The sequence below is a fragment of the Artibeus jamaicensis genome, unplaced genomic scaffold, assembly GCF_021234435.1.
Source record: "Artibeus jamaicensis isolate MK-2021 breed Jamaican fruit bat unplaced genomic scaffold, CSHL_Jam_final contig_548, whole genome shotgun sequence".
Lineage (NCBI taxonomy): Eukaryota > Metazoa > Chordata > Mammalia > Chiroptera > Phyllostomidae > Artibeus > Artibeus jamaicensis.
Window position 1 is genome coordinate 15,428,624 of NW_026521883.1, and position 24,507 is coordinate 15,453,130.

The following is a 24,507-nucleotide window of genomic DNA, read 5'->3' on the forward strand; positions in this document are numbered from 1 at the left end:
AAATAAAGCTCCCTTTTTATTACAAAATCATAAGCATGTCATTCTCTAATATAATAACATCACGCTCAATCACACTATATTACATTTTACATGAAATGTTCAAATTAAAATGATAAATTATTACACCCATATCATTAACCTACGGACTGCACTCAAGCAGGCCTTACTTCTGCCGGACCCTATATACATATATCAAATTATTGTGTTGTATGCCTTAAACTTCACAATGTTGTATGTCAATTGTATTTCAATAAAGCTGGGAAAAAAAGAAAAGAAGTTTGGACATGAGAGGAATGAGATGGAGAAAACAAAATGCATTATTCTTGGAGAGCGGAATGTAAAAAAACTCACTAGTGTGCTATGTTAAAAAAAAGATGGCACATTTATTGCTACATAAATGTTATATACATATTGTGTTTTCTGTTACAGTGACAGAAAAAAATTTGAACTTCTTGCTGCTGGTTGAAAAGATTTATCAGTAATACCTTGAATTTGACACAGGATACAAATCTGCAATAAACCAACAATGGAAACTGGAGAACAAGATGAGAAGCAATTCATCTCGGACAATTAGCTCTTACAATACTCCATAGGTACTACACGGTATGCTAGAATCCTACTATGGTCTTAAAATGCTATTGTAAATTTCTGATATTAATGAACAGGTTATGGTAAATAACCCTACATTTTTACTACCTAATATAATAAAATAAAGTAAGAAACTTTTTACTGAAAACTTTTCGATTTCAAAAATCTAGAAAGAGTAATATTTAGAATTCAAGAAATTTTCTTACAAGATTATTGTATAAAAGACTACCTACAGTGAAAAATAAGCCAAATGTTTTTTTCTTTCTATTTTATGAAGGAAAGCTTCTGGGCGTACTGCAAAGTCTAATATAGCGAAAAAGACAACAAGCTCTGAAGAAAACATGCCAGGCATTGGCATATGTTCACTCACACATCATAAGCAACAATTTCTGTTTAGCTGATTAACACTGAAATGAAGAACAAGGCCACAGATAGAGTCTGATGTAATTGGAGAATATATGCAAATTAAAGTAACCAAAAAGTCCACTAAGTTCACGAAAGACTGATTTGTTAGGAATCATCCCGACCGGAGGATCTGAAGTTCTGTTTTGTTTTTTGTTCTTTCAAATTAACAGAAATATTACGTTACAGAGTGATTTGGGTCCTTTCCTCTGTGTGCTGACTGCCACTGTTGATATTGGCCATAAGGAATTATTAAACCAAGACAACCTCGTTTACCATGTTTTTCTCTCCCAGGGTGGTTGTGGTGGAAGACAGATTTCATGGAAGTTCAAAGTGATTATTATGTCTTAAAAATCAACTTTTAAGGATAAGAGATAGAGGGGTGTTTTAATGCAGTTTCAAGATAGACTGACAAGTACTGGTTTAATGCTAGTCTGGCTCATCTTGCCAGGACAGGGGCAGATGGTTTGCAGTTGATTAAATCACCCACTGAATTCCTCCCCACTGGCCAGCCATCCAAATGACAGAGAAAGAAAGACTAGGATAAGGAAACTCAGGTGACCACTGCTCTTGTATCCCATTAAATAATTTGCCTCACAACAGTGTGTTCACTGATCACAAGACTTGCTTTGGTGACTACTGAGTTTTGTCACCAAAATCACAGTCTGAAAAAGCTTCTTTGTATTTTAAATCCATTTTGTGCTTACTTATAGCCCACACTTTACAAGTACTATTATGTAGTACTTATTGCTTGGAAAACAAAGCAATTTCTAAATAGTAGATTCTTCCCTTGTAATTTACACTTCTTGCTATTACAAGCTTTACTATGAAAACTAGAAGCTTGAAAAGTCTTGGTTATTATTAGAAATAAAACAATATTTAGTTTGGGGAAAATCTAGGGGACAAATTTTTCCCTTTTGAAAATCTTAGCTAAGCTATGGTCACAGATGGTCTCTGCTTATCTTTGTAAGGTAAATATGCAAAGCACATTGGGCTATATGGAGTATTCTGGACTGTGTCCATAAACTATTGTTTCAGAGACCAAATATAACACCCACAAAGAGAAAATAAAAATAAATGAAAAAATGAGAGTGAGAGAAATGGTATATATACGAAGTAATATTTTCCTATTTTATGGAAAACACTATTCATATGGCAAAAGGACAGGAGAGGGCAACAAAAGACTTTTCCCTTCCTTGTTAAGACACTAATAGGTATGCCGGGAATGCTAAGGGCCAATGGTTGTCACTGCTTTGTTCTCTGCACGTGAACAGCTTCAACACATGCTGGCATCAGCTGAGTGTAGATCAGCTTTCCACATTAACTCTTTCCCTTTATATGTAGACCTTACAGTTCCATAACAATAAATAAAATTTGTAGTTACAATGCATTTGTCAATTCAGTTTAGGCACAAGGCAACTTCCACGGTGAGTGGAGAGAATTGAGACAGTCTCTGATTGTGCAGAAGCGACATACTGCTTAGAACAAAATGATGTTGCAAACGTCTCACGGGCTGACGTTCTATCTGATGAGCTTCCTATCTTCACTTCTGATGGAAGTGTTGACTGACCAGTTGCTTTGATCGTAGGATTATATTTGAGTTTCTTGTTTCAAGTGTTTTGTTTTTTCTTCTCCCTCCTATCAGGTTTGTCTTCAGATAATCTGAGTTGTCCAAGTCCTTATGAGGAGAGTTCACCTTCTATCTAGCCTACTGATAACTCTGGAGCTGTGGTGGGGAGAGCCAAGGGAGAGAAGAGAATCAATTAGGACATCATTGTTAAAAAAACACCTCCCCAGAAAAACAGTAACAACAACAGTTGATACTCCTCATACTCAGGTTTTACACTAAATTAGCAGTTTGCTAAATGACTTATAAATGAGCCTCTTTCTTTCAAGGTGTAATTGAAATGGTTTTACTTGATGTATGTGGTAAGATTTTTTAAAGGAGATCATGTGATTACAGCATCGCAAAATACAGCATTATACAACAGCTGTGACAATTATGCAAACCTTCATTTCGGCAACATTCAAACTGGCAACACCTGAGCTTTGAGGTTCTACACATGCATTTCTCAATGGAGACACACTGTTAAAGCATACATTTATTGCTACATTCAGTCCATCGCACTATTTTGATAGTTTACACCTATCTTCTCTAAATTGAAAATTTCTAGAGGCAGGGACCATTTTGTATTGATTTCTCAATAAACTTTTAAGAAAATTTTACTCTATTATAGTACAAATTTTATACATATTTATGTCCTTCTTAAAAAGAGTTTATTTATTTTCAGAGAGAGGGAGAAAGGGAGAAAGGGAGGGAAAGAAATATTGTTGTGTGAGAGAACCATCAATCGGTTGCCTCTTACATGCCCCCAACTAGGGACCTGGCCCTAAAGCCAAGCATGTGTCTTGATAAGGAACTGAACCAGTGACCTTTCGGTTCACAGTCCAGCGTTCAACCCACTGAGCCACATCAGCCAGGGCTATATTCTTAATATAATATATATAATAGTATCTCTAAAGTTTTCCATTTTAGCCATTTTTGATAGAAATAGTTTTAGGAAGACTCATACTTTTCACTTCCTTTTGAAACTACAATCACAATATTGTTTTGTAACAGAGTGAGGCTCTCAGGAATGGACAGCTGAGATACTCAAAAGCTACCTGGCCTCACATTACATGGTGGAAAATTCTTGTGCTTTTCTAGTCATTCATTCTGTGATCATTTATCAATTAATTTGATTCTAGCTGGTGTTTTCCTCATGCCTAGTCACTTGCTGGTTCTAATCTGCCATCTAGTTCTATAAAGAATTGAAGATTATCAGCTGAAACCAGAAACCACCCTTATGAAATTAGCAACCTTTAAGACATATTTTAAGATAATAAACACTAGCCTATAAAATCTAATGGAACAAAGTACATTTATTACATTTCTTATATCCCTAAAGTGTTTTTTTTAAAAGATTCTTGTTCTCTTTTTGATAGGTGAGAATCTCAAGTTTTAATTTAACCTAAGGGGGGAAATTTCCTCATCATAGAAATATGGGTAGACATATAAAAGTCATAAGAAATACAGAAGCAGTAAAAAGAGCAGAAAGTAAACAGAAGGGGGAAGACAGATGTGAGGTAGGGAGAGTTAAAGAGAAAGAGCTAGAGGAAGAACAGGCAAGAAAAATAAGACAGGCTCTGAGATAAATGTGACAGATGACTATAAAGTGCTATTTTCATAGCCCAGTGGTCACCTGGGACCTGAGCATAAGAAGTTACCTCTCATCACGCTTCTTCAAAACGATCTGCCAAATTAAAAAGTTGCTTTTGCATTGAGAAACAGTGGCATGTTTTTATTTTAAAACTTCAAAGTTGTTTATTTTTGAACAAAAATATTTATTTTTTCATGATATTCTATATTTTCCACAGAATATGAAATAGTGGCTTGGGTTTTGGGGGACCTCCAAGCTAACCAGCTCTTGCCTGAAGTCTCTTTGACATGTATAATCAGTTGGATAGCTGGGTATTTTTTTTTGTGGGGGAGGTGGCTTTATCTTGTTTGCTGCTTGTGTTATAACTGACACAAATAATTACATCAACATTCTTCCTTTTGTCCCCAAATGAAATCTTCAGTTTTGGTCTAGTTTGATCCTAGGAAGGATATACGTAGAGATGGTAGGAACCAAATTTTTCAGAAAAGGGTGAGGTACTGATTGATGTTGGTAGTTTACAAAATAGTCTATTACATTCCAGAGTTTCTGCTCAAAATGATAGCCACAAGGCTGATCAAATGAAATTGTACTTGAAATAGTTTTCCTGCTCCACACCTCCCATCCATTCATCTTTATTTAGTGCTTTTTATCTGCTGATGAAACTGGGAAAAGAAGTATACACTGCTGATGCTAGCTAAAATGTTATTGCCCAAAATATTTAATTATAGCCTGTATTAATTTCTGCTAGGTAAATATTAACTACATAACTTAAATTACAGATGTGAATGTACATAGTTAAGAAAAAGGTGATGCATATTAACTACTTAGGCAACAAACTCATTATTTTTGTTACTCAGTTTAAAAAAACCACAAGGAAGTAAACTGTGCTTAGTCCGTAAAGAGGAAGAGAAAAGGAAGAATCTTTCAACAAGTAAAATTCCAGAGAAGGGCGCTAGTTCTATTACATATAGCACCTCTGCATTCATTCGCAGATTCAAGGTGTAACTGATATTCTTACAGGGAAGAAAGCTGCATATTACAAACTTGCATTATTGATTCAATGGAAACGAGCAGTAGCTATTTTGTATATAAAGATTTCACGGCAAAGAAGTGGATGGTTAACAGAAAACTGGTTGACAATACAGTCGAATACTTCTGGTAGAGAAATGTGGTAGCAAAAGAATTTTTTGATGGAAGAGTCATTGTGCTACTTTCTTCTTGGATCAGAATGACATTCATGATGATCCAGAACAGAACCCCAAAATTCTTTATAAATCATAGGATACTTTTAGACTTAGAAGAGAATACATTGGATATAAGATGATATTAACTTTCTAAGTATGATTATACAACATAAAGGTAAACTGTTGGATTCCAAATTACATGTGACCTTTACAACCAATGCCACCGGAGAATTATGTTCAAAGGTTCTAATTTTAAGATAAATTCAGGTGATTTCCTTGTACTTTATTTTCACACCCTTACTTACCTGGCTGATGTTTACATATGACCCATAGGGTTGGTAGTTTCACTAAGCCCAGGATGGGTTCCTGGTAGTGTGGTTGGCGGCTCTGCCGATACGGCAGAAACTTTTTCTTCTTCCCTTCTCTTAAGGCAGGCTGCTTTGGGGTTAAGATTCCTCTCTGCAATAGAAAAATAATTTTCAACATTATAGTCGTAAGTTATGAATCAGGGACTCTTAGGTCTTAAACTGGGCAAATTGCTATTATTTTTCTTTCTGTGGGTTTTACTCTATGGTAATACAAAAGTGAGACATTATTACTCAAGAAATTCTTAAATCTGCAGTCTCTAGAGCACATATTGTATTTAGTTTCTCTAGAAAATAATTCTCCAATGGGGTTAACATATTTTGCTGGCAGCATTAGAGAAGCAAAACTGGAAGGACACAGGGTTGGAGATTTCACTGTTCATCTTCATGCCTCATCTGCTCTCCTTTTCTTGGTGTTCCTGATTTACAGCCTTTCTGATTTCATCTTTCTTCCCCAGAAAACACTTCTTTCTTTTATGATGGAAGGGAAAGAGCAGAGGCAACACGAAGTGGAGAGGAGACTTAAGGATCCGACTTTACCACTGAAGACCTTCAGGCACTCTCTGTTTCTAATTCTGATGCCTGCTCCAACGATCAGCACCTCCCACGTACAGACTCTCTCCAGGCCGGGGTCTTCGTGTAGCAAACTGTTCTGCTTCTTGCTGGTTTTCTTCCCTGATCCACTTCATTCCTTCTGTCTAAACATCAGTTACCGCCATTCTCCTTTCTTTCCTTCTTACGTACATTTTTGCTATCTCATTTACTATTGTTTTCTCTCCTGTATGTCCTTGTGGGTTAATTCCATTTTTATTTTAAAATTTCAGTGGGATTTTAGTAAGGAGTAAACTATTATCAATGAACATGGTAAGACTATCACATATGACCATCTTGTAGCTAAATTAAAATCCACTGGGGGTAGGGCCTGGAGATTTGTTTAGGAAAAGGAAAAGCCTCAGGTGACTCTGGGACCAACCAGATTTGGGAACCACTGTCCCAGTTTATTCATCTGCAAGCTCACTAAGAGACTACGAAACTAAAATTGTAGTATTTCTAATGACTCTAAATTATCACTGGTAGAGAATTGAGCTGAGAAACTGACTTGTGAAAGAGTTCAACGAAGAAACATTTAAAATATTTATTATTTATTTACTTTTAGAGAGAGGGGAAGGGAAAAAGAAAGAAGGGGACAGAAAGATCGATTGGTTGCCTCTCATATGTGCTCTGACCAGGAACCAAACCCGAACCCACATTCTAGGTGTGTGCTTTAAAAGGGAATAAAATTTGTGACCCTTTTCATTGCAGAACAATGCCCAACCAACTTGAGGCACACTGGTCAGGGCTGATGAAGAAGAATTTGACCAGTAATCCAGCCTTTAGTAAAAGTTGAGAGTACAAACTTAAAGGTAATATGTGAAATCTGCTGAGGTTTAGCAAAATTGTAGTAATGATAATATAAAGGCCTGACTTGGCAATGGCAGGGACCAGACAGGATTTAATATGTGGGGAACCAAAGAACAAAAAGTGCTCTGGCAATATCTGAAGCTTGGAAGGAAAGTCACTCTTCCTGCTCTTCTCCAGGTGCACTGCAGGCATGGGTCTGGTTGCCCTCCTGGTACAACCACTTGTCCAGGGATGATCGGTTGCAGAGAGCCAGACAGTCTCGGAGCAACATCCAAAACCAGAGGGGATCTCAGAGAGTCCAGAGGATGTCCAAGGTATACATATGAACAAAACGTGTATCTTTGTAGAAATTGCTGGGTCCAGGGAATACTGGGTAGGGCCCCTGCAAGGATGAATAAACTCTCAAAAGTGAATAGGCTATTGAGATAACTAAAAACTGCTGGAGATAAAAATCCACAGAAAGACAGTAGCTATATCAAACTCTGAAGGTACTGCCACAGACAAGGCACAGTACATTGGGTACTGCCATATTCAGCCCACTATGCATTGGGCTGAATAGTTATAAACCCTGTTTGACAGAAAATGACCAGAGTGCCCTTCAAGAAGCAATCTTACATGGGCCCTAAGGCTTTTACATTAAACTTTGAAAAGCCCAGTGCCTGAGGCCTGGAGGAAGGTAGGATTTTATGAATAGTGAAGCAGTCCCTAATGAATATATAGTTCAGTATATTTAAGTTTTGTTCAAACTCAAATCAGTCATTAGCTGTTTATATAAAGCTTTCCAGAATTGTGTGAAAAAGTCAGTGCCCACAACACTGACCAGAGCCTAGATGTTAGCTCCTCTCTCAGACACTGCATTTCTACTCTAGGTATATGAGTGAACCCACTACAAAGTCAAATCTTACAAATGAATGAATAAAATCTACCCAGCGATGGTGAAGTTTATAACCTTTTTTAAAACATAAAGGTGTTTTTCATTTTTATGGCTTTGATCTGAGAGTAGGTATTTCACTACTGTTGTCAAGATAATAAGATTTTCAGTGCAGATAGAAGCAATAATCTGATAATAAATGAAAAGAATCAGCATAGAAAATATCTTGGGCTGCAGGGGAGGAGGATGAATGTACTTGGGCCACTCACGATGGTGTCTTGTTACCTTCTGAGTAAGACAAAGGGTGTCAGACACACTGACAGTTCAAGGAACCTGCTCTTGCCACAGACGAACAGGCAACAATCAAAATGTTTATGAATACCTCAAGGTAGTCTGTAACTCCCTGAAGATAAGGTTTGATCAACATGTACCCTCTACAGATATGTAGGGGTCCTAACACAACAGGAGCAAGCATCTGGCTTTAGCAGTAACGTGGTTATGCATGACATCATCTAGTCATCATTTTTATTCACTGAATATATTGGAGAGAAGAGGATGGATAGGATGGCTAAATTAATTACATTTTTATGTTCTTCAAAAATGTGTTCTAGTTCTCTAACTCTGGTTTTCCTAAAAAGAGTATCTTCCTATAATCAATGCAGATGGTTGCTGGTTATAGTTTTCAAGCATCTGTCTACTTTAATCCTTTTTTCTTTTCCTACTTTCTTTAAATAAAGTATTACATAAATATCTGATAAACAAGGCAGGCAATTTCTTTCAATAAAGGGAGTCTGGAGGCAGGGTCTGAAACCAAGGCCACATCTATAAATTGTTTGCATAAAGGCTTAGAATGAGGTATTCATAACTTTGAATAAAAAGGTACACAAGTAATATGTAAAAAAGCAAGCTCAATGGTAGAACTTTTCAAGGGATTGTATTAATTGATAACTCAGGGTCTAGCACATAGCTGCTTGGGACAGAGCCATAAATACTTGTTTAAAAAATGAAGTTTCAAAGCATCTTTTTAAAAAAAATTATTTATTTATTTATCTTTAGAAGGGAAGGGAAGGAGAGAAGGAGAGGAATATCAATGTATGGTTGCCTCTGGTGCATCCCCTGCTGGGAACTGGCCCCTGCAGGGAACTGGCCTGCAACCCAGGCATTTGCCCTGATGGGGAATCGAACCATGATCTTTTGGTTCACAGGCCCGTGCTCAATCCACTGAGCTACACCAGCCAGGGCTTCAAAGCATCTTCAAGATTCTTTCAAACTTCTTGAAAAGTTGCATGGCTGGGGGACTTGTCTGGGTCAGTAGTGAATGAGCCTATATAAATCACACTTTTGCCCTTAGGGATATACAGGCATGACAGTACATACCAAGAAGATCATGGCATTACTGATCAGGGATCAGCAAAGAAGTCCTGATATCACCCTGGTCAGTGTGGCTCTGTTGGTTAGAGCGTCACCCCATAAACGGAAAAGTCAAGAGTTCAATTCCTGGTCAGGGCACATATGAAAGGCAACTGATTAATGTTTCTCTCACTCCCTTCCCTATCCCTTCCCCTTTCTCTAAAATCAATAAGCATGTCCACAGGTGAGGATAAAAATAAAAAAAAAAAGTCCTGATGCTTTATTGACATGGGTATAAAGGACTGTATGAGGCAAAGCTAGGAGGGACCATGTACAGACAGCCTATTAAGCTATACAACCAAGTAGATGCCCCCAGGGCAAAACAGGGAAGAAACTGAGCACAGAAAGGCAGGAAAGACAGGAAGGAACAGGAGGAGGACAGGTAAATTCAACAGCGTGGGAGATCAGAGTCAACAAGAACACAGAGGCACAAAGCATTAATGCTAAGCATGCAGAAGCTGGTTGTTCTCTGCATTGTTACATACAGGATTATTCCCTTCTGGTTTCTGTGAAGCACTGAGCCTACAGACACTGACCAATTCAGTGAGACAGAGGTGAGAGAACTAGCAGGAAAACGTGATCTAGATGATGCAGTGGTAGAAATACTAGTTGAACTTGCAAAAATTTTGCATAAGCAGAAGAGTGAGTGGAAACAGAAATGTCTGTCCAACTGAGGCATAACAATTATGTACCTCTGCTGAACCTACTTACCTCTGACTTGCTGTTCTAGACTAAGGATGACTGCCACGGCCTGATGAAGAATAAGGAGTTTTGTTTGGGGTTTTTCACTCTTTAAATGGAGCTGACACATTCGACCCAGCTCTTTGAATGCCTCATTAATATCCCGCACACGCAAGCGTTCTCTGGCATTGTTAGCCATCCGCCTTTCCTTCTCCCTTTCTATCTTCTGTTCTGGGTTCAAATCCTCATCTTCATTAGTACTGCTGGAAACGAGGTAACAACAATGTGTATTAGGTTTCCTATAAAATGTAGATCTGTTTACTGAATTATGAAGTATAAAGGTAGATATGAAAATTACCTACAAACTTTACCAAATAGAAGTAAAAGCTACCCTTTACATGAATGTTTATTTCTTCCCAGTCTTTCTTCAATACACATATATAGTCTCATAACTGAAATTATACCAGACACATGGTATGGCAAAAGTAAGTTTACAGTTGTGAGTATGCAAAACACATGTATTATTATTTATTATTATATTATTTCCCATATAAACTGTAATCCTACTTTTGTCCCACCCTGTACATTAAAAATGCATTTTCACTGTATATTACAGCATGAAGACTTCTCCATGCTAGTGAAACTCTACATAAACATAATTTGAACAACTACATAATATTCTAGGCACTCAGCTATTTGAAATGTGATCAGCATTACTGGGAGCTTATTAAAAACACAGAATCTCAGGACCTACTGCAAACCTACTAAGTCAGGAGCTGCATTTTAACCAAACCACCAGCTCATTCATATGTACATTAAAATTTGGGAGGCACTTTCCTAGTACACTAAGGTATTAATTTGCTTAACCTATCTATGCTCTTAAATACATGCCAGCAGCCACCTGATGAAGAAAAAAGAAAAGCTTAAAGACACAGAGAGAGAGAGAGAACTATCTCAGAAAATGATTATTTTTTTGTTCCAGAGAGAAATATTTTCATCAGTGATGAAAAACATGGGTGAACTGGAACAATTTTTTGAAGGGTAAATTGGCAAAATAAATCCAAAGCCTTAAAAATGTTTATTACCTCTTAATCAGCAATTCCAACTTTTAGAAATTCATTCTACAAATATAATTAAGAGACGTACACAGAAATTTACGTAAAGAACTATTACATTAGAACACACTGGATGCCAGTAACAGGATATGGGTTAGAAAAATCACAGTACATCCAGATAATGGTCTACTATGCAGCCTCTAGAAAAATCAAGATGCAGATTACACATTAAGTAAAAGATATCAGACACAAAAGACTACATAGTGTATGATTCTATTTACACAAACTTTTAGAAAAAACAAAACTATGGTAATAGAAAGCAGATCACTGGTTGCCAGGGGATGGGAGAAGGTACTGATTATAAAGGAGTATGTGGAAACTTTCGGGGGTGGTAGAAATATTCTTCCATTTTGCAGAAAACACTCAATAGACGAAAATGTTAAAAATACACTGTTAAATAAAAAAGTTGAAATTATAAATATTATAGCCAGTGCAATTAAAATTTAAACTATATATGCAGAAAAAGAAGACAGTAGTTAACCACTGAAAAGTACAGTGGTTAATTCTGGGTAGTAGTTTTTTGTGTGTATGATTTTTGTGTATACTTTTTAATATTTTTCCAATTTTCTGTAATGAAAATACATTAAGAAATCAGAAAAAATTGAGGAAGATGCTCTAGAATAAATTTTTAAAATTCTATTTATATTACAAAAATATATTATTGAGCAGAGCCCCTCATAACCTTAAAATGATGTGTACAAAGTACAGATGTTTTCATCTCTTTCCTAATGCCTTGAAAAGTGTAAGAAAAAAGTACACAATAGATTCTTACAAGCTAATTGTCAAGAATTACATAAAAGTAATCTTTTGGTAACAGGGAATCACTAGTTCTTGGACTACAATGGGACCTTTACAGATCATCTAGCCCAAAGATTTTCAAATGTGGCCACTTACCAGAATCTTCAGGAACACTTAAAAAATACAGCTTTCAAAGGTCCACTACCAGAGCTACTGATTTAGTGAATTTGGGTTGAGGGCCCATCACCTATCTTTCTAAAATGTTTCAGGAGTCTATGCAGCAGAACTAAAAACTACTGCAAGATCCAGAAAAATCAGTGACCTCCCTAGGATCACAAAGCCAAGTAGTGACAATGTAACAAGAACCCAGGTCAGTGCTCCATGGAAGCAAACCTACACCACATACCTAAAAAATTACCATTGTCATAAGAGTAACTACAGTATATTTAATGAGTGTTTACTGCATGTGAGACAGTGTGTAAAGGGTTTCATGTGCTTCATTTTCACTTTATTCCCACAAAAATTCTATAGCAGAAAGTTCTTTTTAGAGAGAAAGGAAGCAGAGCTCAGACAGCTTTAACAACTTACCGAAGATCACTTGGTAAGTTATGATGGAGCCATGAGCAAAACCCAGGTTAACTTTCCTTTGTCCAAAGGACATGTTATTAATCTATTAACTATTATTAATTACTAAGTATCATTATTATTAACCTATTATACTGCTTTCTCAATTTCTGATGACCTATATAACAGGGTTCAGTAAACTATGACTCAGGAGCTGGCTACCTAATTTTGTAAATAAAATTTTATTGGAACAGTAAGCCCATTTGTTTATATATTGTCTCTGGCTACTTTTCTACACAATGGCAGAGTTGAGAAGTTTCAAGGGACTATATGGTCCACAGAGCTGAACATATTTACTTATCTGGCCCTTTATGAATGAGGAGGAAACATGCAAATTATTTCCCTTAAAATTCTATTTGAATAATAAAACTATGAAAGAATTAAAATGCCTCAAAGAAGTGCTCTATAGATTCCATGACCCAGTTTTCTCTTCCTCATGCCTCTGCACAACTGAATACAATGCATATTAAAATAATAGCATTAGCCTGGCTGGTGTAACTCAGTGGATTGAGCACAGGCTGTGAACCAAAGGGTCACCAGTTCGATTCCCAGTCAGGGCACATGCCTGGGTTGTGGGCCAGGTCCCCAGTGGGGGCCACATGAGAGGCAACCACACATTGATGTTTCTCTCTCTTTCTCCCTCCCTTCCCCTCTTTCTAACAATAAGTAAATAAAAATATTTTAAAAAGAGGCAAAAAAAGAATGAACATTCCTCCCATCCCCCCAAAATAAGTTAGAAAAATAATAGCATTAGTATCATCAGATTTAATTTTTTCCAAGAGAAATATTTAAGTCTTAAAAATAGAATGTCAAAGGCAAAAGGACACCTTTTTAAGTAGGTGAATATAGAAAGGACCATGCTGGTTCATTTAGTTGCATCTATTATACTTACTATACCATACTTACATACTTACTAGATCATACTTACTATATATAGTCTCCTTTGTGCCATAATTTAAAACATGGAACAATGTTTAGAAAATAAATACTTCTATGTGATATATACATATTATAAGTGGATATATACAAAGAAATAGGATATATCACAAATATACCAGAAGTTTTAATATATAAGAAAAATCTGAGGGAAGACTATGGAAACCATTTGAAACTAGCATACTATGTGTTAATATCTATACTTCAAAGCAGGGTCGAGTCCAATTTCTGGAAAACCTTCCCCAACAACATCAGCCCACCTGGAGTACTTCCTTTTCCACACTCTTCTCAAATCACTTTTGAACTAGGAGATGGCAAACTTTTTCTATAGAGGGCCAGATAATAAATATTTTCAGCTTTGTGGGCCATCTGGTTTCTTCTGCAACTACTCAAAACTGCTACTGCTGCAATGCAAAAGCAGCCATAGATAAACAAATAAGGTGTGAAAGTATTCCAATAAAATTTCATTTATAGCCCTGGCCAGTGTGGCTCAGCTGGACATTGTCCTGCAAACCAAAAGGTTGCAGGTTTGATTCCCAGTCAGGGCACATACCCAGGTTGAGGGTTTAGTCCCTGGTTGGGGTGTGTATGAGAAGGCAATTGATTGATGTTTCTCTCTCATATCAGTGTCTCTCTCTCTTTCTCTCTCTCTAGAAGCAATGAAAAAATATGTCCTCTGGTAAGGATTTAAAAAAAACAACACTTTATTTATAAAAATAGGCAGTGGGCTGGATTTGGCCCATGGGCAAATTTGCCAACTCCTGGTTATATTTAGCCTTAAATTAATATGTTCAAATACTTCTTGATGAAATGTATCTAAATATCTATAATGCACAATTTTATTTGTTTTAGCTATTTTGTCCTCTAATTGTCTTACAGACAACACTAAGGGGATAGATGTAATTTTTTTTATATGTAGACCCTAAAATAGTGTGGTATAATGTAAAACATAATTTCTGAGTCAGCTTCATATGGTTCCCTTGTAGGGATGCTGTGAGAATTAAATGAGATAACATACATGAAGTCCCAATGCAGTATTTAGAATATAACTGACAATAAATGCATGACACCCTTCAATTTTCCAAGTATTTTCACCCACAACAAATGAGTGAAATGTAACACCTGGATGCTAATAAATACCTTGTTCTGCCTCTAGATGAAACCTTGATGTCCTTTTGGGAGGATTCATCATCTGATTTCATGTCATCTGATGAAGGAGGTTCATGAAGGTTTTCATCTTTCTCTTTGTTTTCAGTCTTGATTTCTGTTGGAACAACAGTTCCAGACTGACTTTGCAAGCCACCTAACAAAGAGGCAAAGAAACAAAATAAATGTCCAGACTTAGGAATTAGAACTAATACAGTAAAAAGCTTTGTAGACAGTAAATACTGTTAGTTCTCAAGAGGGGAATCTAAAGATGTAGGAAAGTATACTATTTAGAGCTGAATAAAAGCAAGCCTACAAATGATTTTTAAAGCCTCTTTATTTAGAAGAGCAAGCCTGGCCTTGATGGTCAGTCTAATGCTCACTTTTGGGCACTATTTATGTAACAAATGAAAAAACTATGAGAAACTTGATGGATTTTTAGAAACTGACTTCTAATATTCTGCCAAGGTAAAGGAAACTAGCTTTAACATTTTCCTTGATAAACATAGTAAAACAGGCATCATGGTTAAATATAACCGGGAGAACTTTACTTTGGTATTCTTAATATTAGCTATATATTTGTACTTAAGTTCTTTTATAATGTTTACCAGTTTGCTTTTTGACAGAGCTGCTTCTACAACTGAACTGTTTCTAAACAATAGCTATCATCATTCCGAGCTCTCAACATACTCAGATATATCTTTCTCACTGCCTCTAGGGACCATGAAGACTCAGTCATGAGGGGAAGTGATTACGGAAGACAGACATGACAGAAGCAGGAGCATGTAGGAAAATGACAGGTAAAAACTGAAGAACAGTTTGCAGGTGGTTCCATCCACAAATATCTACAATTTGCCCGGCCACACTGGCTGACTGGAACCCTAAATACCCATCCTCTACACTCATGCAGTAGCACTACTTTTTGGAATTCTCCCACCTCAGATGACTTCTGATTCACAGATGTCAATGTGCCTGTGAGAAAGGTGACAGTGCTGCAAATGGTATCTGTCTGCATTATTGCTGAAAACCAACAATATAGTTACCTCTATAATTTTCTTGTGTTTTATGGTTCAAGTCTGTGCTCGAAGCAGTGACTGTACTTGACAAAACTGAATGATTGCCATTGAGACTGACAGAGTCTTCTCTATGAGTTCCAACCTAAAGTTAAAAAAAAAAAGGATAGTTCAAAGGCAAAAATTGTTTATATTCTTTTACTGGGTTCAACAGAGAAAAGAATAGTAATGTGAATTTAGCAACTCTTCTTGAGTGCCGCTTTTTTGATTTTTGATTTCAAAAGACTTGATAGTAGCTTAAATTTTAAGTAGTTTTATTACAAACAAAATTCCAATCTCCAAATTTAATATCCTGCAGAGAACTGTAGCAGATGAACTAACAGAGACAAAACATTCCAGAAGCCAGAAAGTATTACATATTATAGGATCTATTAATAATCCTATATGAACTGATCTGAAAACCTATTCCAAATACTATCTAAATACAGGGTGGGGCAAAAGTAGGTTTACGATTGTAAGTATATGAAACAGTTTGCTCTTATAATACTATTTATTAATTATTGTATTATTTTCTACATGAACAAACTGTAAAGCTACTTTGGCCCAACCTTATATATTAAAGTATGCATGAATCTGCATTTAAGAAAATATTACTAGATTCCAAGTAATAATATTCATCTATACTTTGGCATGCCCTTTCCTCACACACACATATAGTATCTTATTTTTTCTTTCTCTAACTGTCTGCCCTCAAAAGTTTTAAAAGAGTAACAAAAGGCAATACAAAATTTAAATAAAACAGAAGTTCAGCATTGCCACGCAACAAAAATGCTACATATTTTGAATCTCACTTTTAATCAAACTTACACAAGTCACAATTAACCTGCAATGGGAAGTTAAGGCATGCAAACACCACCAAATGTGTGGCTACTGCAGTATTTTCAGAAAAACTGGTTATAAATGAAGCTCTATTAGAACAGTATCAGATGTGTCAATGAGAAGATTAAGCCTTTAATTAAAGAGCTTTATGGCCTGTAGGTATACATGAGAAGCAGTGTTTTCAATAAATCTTTCAATCCCAGTAAATTGCTGAGCTTTGAATCCCTTGAGTAATTAATATAGTTTTATCTTTGATGACTTTGTATGAATTTTACCCTAAGAGGTATAAATACCCCTATGCAAGTTTATCCTTTGGTTTCTCACGAGCTAAACAAGAAAAATCAAAGCAAAGTTGCAGACAATGCAGACCATTTGATAGTTGACCTAACTAGAACATACCAGGTCTTCCACCACTCTTTTAAAGAAATATCTGTTCTCTATATACCCTTATCCTTTAAAAATTTTTTAAAAATTTATTTATTTTTAGACAGGGAAGGGAGAAAGAGAGGAAGAGAAACATCAATGTGTGGTTGCCTCTCGCATGCCCCCCCAATGGGGACCTGGCCTGCAACCCAGGCAGGTGCCCTGACTGGGAATTGAACCAGCGACCATGTGGTTCACAGGCCAGCACTGAATCCACTAAGCCACACTAGCCAGGGCTATCTACCCTTATTCTTATCTTTAATATAGTTTAAAAAAAAAACTCCTTTGATGTATCCCACAACAACTTTTAAAGCTATTTAAGGATTAGTCACTGCTAAGAATTAGTTGTGTTACTACCCCTTTAGATGCTCAAGTATGACTACATCCTTTTTTTAACCACACAATTTCATTTTGTATTAAAATCATAAAATCTTAAAGTTGGGAAAGGACCACTTTTGTTCCCTTCCCACTGAAATCTTCACTAAGCTTTTAGATTTTCCCCCATAAAACCACTTGAAAAAAATCTAAAGAACTAAACTTAACAGCCAGCAAAAGAGAGGGCTGTGAAAATTATATTCGAGGAAAAATTATTTAAAAAATAATTCATAATATTCTGTTTCCAGGGCATCCCTGGAAGTCATGTTCATTCTTAACCCATAGGGTGCTTTCTTATTAGCTATGAACTGCTCAATGATCTAAGAGGAAGGTCAGTTCAAAAATCCCATTTTATAAAAACAGATGTGATATAAATGTAACATACAGCAGCAAATTCTTTGGAACCTTACGGGCCTAAAGGTAAAATATCACTAAAACAATTTGGACTTGCTGAAGAAATCACTGTAGGATAAAGTACAAGCTAAGATTTCTATATTTGTGTTTGTAATAATCTTAAAACTTTCTGTGATCTTTGGTAATATGTGCTAATTCTGCTATTACCTTAGTACTTGGAGCTATTATACCAAGTAATTTAAAAGGAAATAACTTTCAAAATTGAAAAATTTAAACATACAGCTGTATATTTACTACACGTGAAACATTTTACAGCTCTGTAAGACAAAAATCATTGGGCATTAACAAAATAAATTTTCACTCATTTGAATGATAAGTTATGATGCATCTGCTAAATTTTTATTTCATTTCTTTAGTATAAATATTTAATTTTCTGAATTGCTACTATTAAAATGTTCTGTCACCTCCTTTTTGAGGAAAGGCTTGGCAGACAAAGGACCGTTTCCCTGAAGGAAAACCAGAAAGATTGCTTGATTTGTTTCGGGATATAAATGCCAGCAAATAGTTTTGTCTCTATGGAATACTACAGACTATTTCCTCACACCAACCTACATCATTGGCTTCCAAGAAAAGAGATCAAACCTTTAAGAATAGGCTTCAGGCTAGCAAAATGCTTGAAGTCTGGAGTTTTTCATGTTAATGAAGTTAGCAGCAGGAACTTTTTCTTTGTAACTTGATTCCCCTTGTAAATTGCCCTCATATATTTTCTGGAGAATTTGACTTTCACAGTTCTTTCTTATGGTTCTCTTTAACCCTTACTCACCTTGGCTCCCACGTCCTCCCTTTAATCTGCAGTTACCCATTCAAATGGCTCTGTCCACACACATAGAACAGGTGTATAAACAGTTCTTTGTCTGAGCACAGAGCCTGTGAGGCCAGCCAGACAGGACCCTGTTTAATTGTTCACCTCGTTAGCATACAGCTGACAGACTGCTTCTAGGGAAGTAGCAGGGGAAGGCAAAAATCCTTTGACCTGCTATGCTAAAATTTCAATTATTATAAAGAGCTCTATGTCAGAATAAAAGGCCCATTGCATTACATGACATCATCTTAATTCTGAATCTTCACATTCTGTGTACGGCCTTACTTTTGCAGAAACAGCCTTCAAGAAACCTGTTACCATTTCATTTGGCCAATGGCTTTAGCACCCAGGATAGAAAAATGTTAAATCTAATTAGTTGATGAATAAGGGATCTTATGAATTAAGGAACAGACTGAGAAGAACTCAGTATGAATTCTGCTCTGATTCTGAATTCTATTCTAATAATTTGTTCAATTTGCACTATTCACTGAATACTAACAATTGAAATTAATCAGTACTAATCTACAGACTGATTAAAGGACGTTTACATACTGTATGCATTCTGTTTTACCTAACGAGGGGTTTTAAGCTAGAAACTTGGCAGAATTCCATTTGTTATGGTTCCTAAAATGGTATTTCCATAATATATAACCTATATGATTTTCACACTTTAAAAAAGTGCTGCCATTTTAAACAGTTTTGAACAATAAAAACTGGTTAACAAAAATCCTTAAAAGGTACTATAATGTGTTCTTAAAGAAAATAAAAAATCTTAAATTGCCCACTTAAGAAAAAATAGGTTAGTAAAAGTAAAATACAGTTAAAAATAAACTCCTCCAATTCAGTTGTAACCTAGACAAATATTTCTTACAGTATACCAATTTATAGTAATAAAATCAAATACTATATCTAAGTATAAGGTTAAAATGATTCCAAATTTATTTTGATAAGTGACAAAAATACTAATTTTAAACAAAATATTACCCTATTTACTTGTTAGTCTTTAACAACTTAATCTCTTACAATTACATGATTTATATTTTTAAATAATATGGTAGCTTTAAATTTCATAATTTAACATTATTTATTCTCCTCTCATTCAATAATACCACTCATCTCCAACTACAGCTTAAACAACAACAAAAAACTCCCTCAAGCAACTAAAAAAAAGAAAGATGAAAAAAATGCCTGGATTAAATTTCCCCAGGACTTGTAACAAATATCGATAGAATTATATCCTGCTTCATAAATAATAAACTTTTAAAGATTTGCACCAAGCTTTCTTTAGTACAAAAAGTTCCTAATCTAACTTAGTTTGGTTTGAAGTTGAAATCACTGAGGAATAACTGATACTCTGTGCTAAAAGATAAAAGCGCACTCATGGGTCTATCTCAATGGGCCCCAGCATTTTAGATAATACAGCCATAAAGAGATGTGACGTACAATAACCTTATATGCTGCAGAAGCCTCTTTGTAATGGCCAGATGAAATGAACAACTCTACTCCTTTTTAGTTTTCTACTTAAGTACTTTTCCCTGTCAGCAATTTATTGCAAGAGTTTATTCTTACATTGAAGTAAATGGAAGCAAAACTGAAGTCCAATGCTGACATTTTATAGTTCTAAAAACCCTGGTTTTGTGTCTTATAATTTAAATGATATATCAATTACATCCCAAGAAGAGTGTCTGATGAAAAGTCTTAAGTTCTACATTTGCATTAAACAAATATGAAGAAATAATAAAAAATACTTAAAGGAAGTAGGAAATTAAGTAAATGAAATGTTAAACCCCATTAAAAATATGAGTAAATATCAAAACTATGCCAGGCTGGTTATACTAATTATACCCTTTTCTAGTTTGTTTTTCCAATATACTAATCTTTTCAGAAAATATAATTTTTGTGTATATTAGATAGCTAAAGTATGTTAAAAGCTTTCTGTGGTTGGAACCTCATTTAATTCTAAACTTTGATACAGTCAAATCTATTCAGTTTAAAGAAACAACAGTCAAAGTTTTTGACACTGACTCCTATTAACATATATTTTTGTCAGGTGATAGTCTTCTTATCTCCTTGGTGTGAAATATAAAAATCTTTTTCTGGAACAACTGAAAAAAAACAGACAATTATTTCTTTTATAATATAAGACTGATCTCCTACAAATCAATACTATTAGCCATGGATGACCCTACTGGCACAATCTTGTTATAAAGACAATGTAAAGAAAGTTTCTAAGCAACAAAGCTATATCCTTGACCAAGGGCATTATATTGGCTGGTTAAGCTGCCCATGTAGTTTTTACACTGAAAGTAATCTTGATGGCATTGCTAAGCTCCCTGTACCACTTTTATCCTGCTATCAACTCTTACTTTTCCACCATCAGTACATTCTGGCTCGCCTTAAATATTCTGCTTCAACAAAATTCCCAAAATAGTCATTAAAACAAAATAAGCAGAAAGTTAGAGGCTCCCACTACCCCCCACCAAAAGAACGAAACTTGTTAACCCTTGGTTCCTGCACTGGGAAGCTAATTTATGTTCTACACTGGATAGTGGGAAAGTATGGCCTCTGGGTCTAGTCTGGTCTGTTTTTTGGTTTGTTTTACAAATAAAGGAACCCTTCTTTGTAAATAAAATTTTATTGAAACATAGTCACACCCATTTGTTTTCATATCTATGGCTACATTTTCATGTTATAATGAACGAGTTAAGTAGCTGCAACAAAGGCCAGATTGTCTACAAAGCTGAAAATATTCACTATCAGGCCTTTTACAGAAATAAGTATGTTGACTCTTGTAAATTCTGGGAGAAAAAGCAGTATCATACTTAAAACCTGCAATTAGGATGGTGATTTACAGCAAATGCCCATTAGAACAAAAATCCATTAAAACGAAAATATTGTCTGAATGTTCTGTGGAGTTACTGATATAGTATTTATGCTCATTAGAATAATTCTATTCTCTGCAGAAAACGGAATGATGAAAATTAAATATTTTTGAGAAGCAGACCTCACAAATTCTATGGGTTATGTAGAACTGCTGATAAACTAGTATTTCTGTGGTTACTTTGTAATTCTGGCCAACCGACCTTAATTTTTAGGATTCTAAAACAAATACTAATTCATATTTAACCAGAAAGTTAAAGTAGACAAAAAAGGAAAAGTAATCCAGAATGTAAAATTGTGTCATTTCTTAATTATGATTAGTTACAATATATGAGGGTATTTATCCCTTCTCATTTCTGTACAATACATAGTATGTCGTACAGAAATGAGAAGGGATAAAAAAAAAAGGAGTCTTGGAGATAGCAGGCAACAGTTACAATATTACGTACTCCCAAATCACCCAACCTCCAAGAATATGAAGAGCTGATTCAATACAGGTGGGTACTAGTGGAAATCCTCAAACACGGACACAGATACTGGGATAAGAGTCTTTCTCAACGGTATGCTGAAGACTTAGCTGGGAAGAGTTACTGGCTGATTGCGTTCGTTATTTCATTCCATCCTTTGGTATTTTTGCTGAAACTGAGAACTGAGGACTCACAGATAAAAAAATTCATTTAAGCCCTGACTACTGTGCTCAGTTGTTTAGAGTATCATCCTGTAAATTGAAAGGTTGTTGTGGGTTCTATCCCCAGGTGGGGCACATATGGGAGGCAACCAATCAATGTTTCCTTTCTCTCTAAAAGCAATGAAAAAATGTCCTTGGGTGAGGACTAAAAAAAATTCATTTTAGAAGGGCAGAAGATGAATACTGACTCAACTCACAACGTCAGATTTTGTCACTAAAAACTATATATATTTGAGGGTAAGCCTGGGTGTAATGTCTAAATCTCCACTTCTGCTAGTGATTGTATCTGAATGGGGTGTGTATAGCAGATGACATCTAGCACATTTTCAACAGCTCTGGGTCCTCTCAGAGTTATAAGCAGCACCGAAGAGAAAACCTTGATAGGCACACTAAGCAGTATCATGGCTTTTTTGCTGTGGCACTGATGCTGCTGCTCAGACTAAGCCAGATTCATCTCATGCTCTGAAGACTTTTTCTTGATTTTGAATTTTTTCCTTTTTAAAGAATCTCTCTCTCTGGTAGCCCTTTTGTTCATGCTCTGAAGTAAGCAACAAATTCCTAGAGGATATACGTGAACTACTTTATTAATTAAAAGCTTCAGGGCAATATCTAATTAAACAATTCCTCTATATCTCCTTTTAAAATGTACTAAGTTTGTAGATAGCTTTGAAGAAATGAATTTTGAAAAATCCTGACTCACATCCAAAGATGGTAAAAAACTAATTTTAGAGGGAATTGAATTTCAAGATTTCTTGACATTAAAAAACACCCCCAAACTGATTGTTAAGATATGCATGCATCTAATGTCACCCATGTTACTGAAACACTGTTCTTAAGGAAACCAGGCTGCCTTGTGTGATGTTTACTTCAGGTACTCCAAAATGAGTATATGCCCTGGGTGGTGTGGCTCAGTGAACTGAGTGCCAGCCTGTGAACCAAAGGGTTGCTGGTTTGATTCCCAACCAGGGCACATGCCTGGCCAGGTCCCCAGTGGGGGTGTGCAAGAGGCAACCAATCAATGTATCTCTAGCACATCGATGTTTCCCTCCCTTCTCCTCTCTCTAAAAAATACATAAAGAAAATCTTTTTAAAAATGAGTGTAAATGGCTGTCTGACATGTGTACATGAAAATCTAGAACCAATCTTATTTTACAGAACACTGGCTTTCAGCATTTGGGGCACCTAATTATTTTGATGACAGATGAGTTTTAGCCTCGATCACATGGCTTATAGCTAAAAATGTTTAATGGGAGAATATTTCACAACATGCAATGAATCCTAAAAACCATGCCATAACATGCAAACACATGTTTGTAGTTACACAGCAGGTTCAAAAGGTACTTCATTCCTTTAAAAGATAATTTGTATAAATAATAATGTAAGACATTTGACATAAAATTTTTGATGTGCGTAGCTACAGAATTTTACTTTTTTCCCCTCTAAAGAATTACCATGTTTTTAAAAAGGTGGACTGAATTATTTTATTCTCTTTAGGGATTAATCTAAAATTGTTTCCTTTCATTGTCACTTAAATTACAGCCATTCTTAAAATTACCCCCACATTTTCTCTTTGGGAATAAAGCTTAAATATGGACCTGTACAAATAATTTCACATTCCTTCTGTTATTGAAGGCTGAGATGAGCACCCCTGAAATCCAATTTTGCTTTACTGCTTTTGCTATTCAGACTTCCTGCACACTATCTCAAGGCAAAAACTGTTCTGCCAATTACTATGCACCTAGAAAAAATCCAAGTTTAAGCTAAAATGATCTCATTGAAAGTTCCTGCTTTTTTGCCCATGATCATAGCAGGATTTTAAGGGCCAATGGTCAGCCAATGACCCTGTCCAAGACAGTAGAGGAAATTCTTAAAAGCCACTCTACTTCTCCACAAAAAGAAGGCCCATCTTCCCCAAATATTTCATGAAAAACATTTAGAGCAATAGGCTTTAAAAGTTATAAAAAATGAGCACTACTTTACCATTGAAGCAGATCGACTGCTTGGAACGAGGCTTGATCCACCATAATTTGAACTGAGGCTTCCAATTGGTGCATTGTGGGATGGTCCCAATAAACTATGTATATCACTGTGACCAGCAGGCAAACTGGTGGAAGGTCCCACAGCATGGTTCCGCAGCACATGGATAGCATCATCCAGTCTGTCTAAACGATCCTCCATTCGAGATTGCTGGAGTGATTAAAAAAAGACATAGAGGTTACCTCTGGTAACTGTTAAATTCATTAAACTCCTGTTTCCTATTTTGGAATACATGGAAGACAGCAAATAAACTGCAGTATCAAGTAGTTTCAAAAGTGACTACCTGGTCTACAAATCAACAAAAAAAGTAGAACAGTCTAAATTGACAAAGCTTC

General features: G+C 35.8%; 1 protein-coding gene across 13 annotated transcripts in view; it reads right to left on the minus strand.

The window, feature by feature from the left end:
• Positions 1–359: 359 nt before the first annotated feature.
• TCF12 (transcription factor 12) overlaps positions 360–24,507 on the minus strand; it is a 389,260-nt gene continuing 365,112 nt past the window's right edge. For 10 of the 13 annotated variants that reach the window (XM_037151078.2, XM_037151074.2, XM_037151075.2 and 7 more), the window contains 6 exons: positions 24,116–24,322; positions 15,705–15,819; positions 14,656–14,818; positions 10,133–10,365; positions 5,680–5,833; positions 360–2,716 (listed from right to left, as the gene is read on the minus strand). In XM_037151078.2, the coding sequence (XP_037006973.2) occupies positions 5,691–5,833; positions 10,133–10,365; positions 14,656–14,818; positions 15,705–15,819; positions 24,116–24,322 (861 nt within the window). In that variant the 3' untranslated portion in view covers positions 360–2,716; positions 5,680–5,690. The remainder of the gene's footprint in view (positions 2,717–5,679; positions 5,834–10,132; positions 10,366–14,655; positions 14,819–15,704; positions 15,820–24,115; positions 24,323–24,507) is intronic. The other 3 variants (XM_053670007.1, XM_053670006.1, XM_053670011.1) reach the window with 1 other exon arrangement.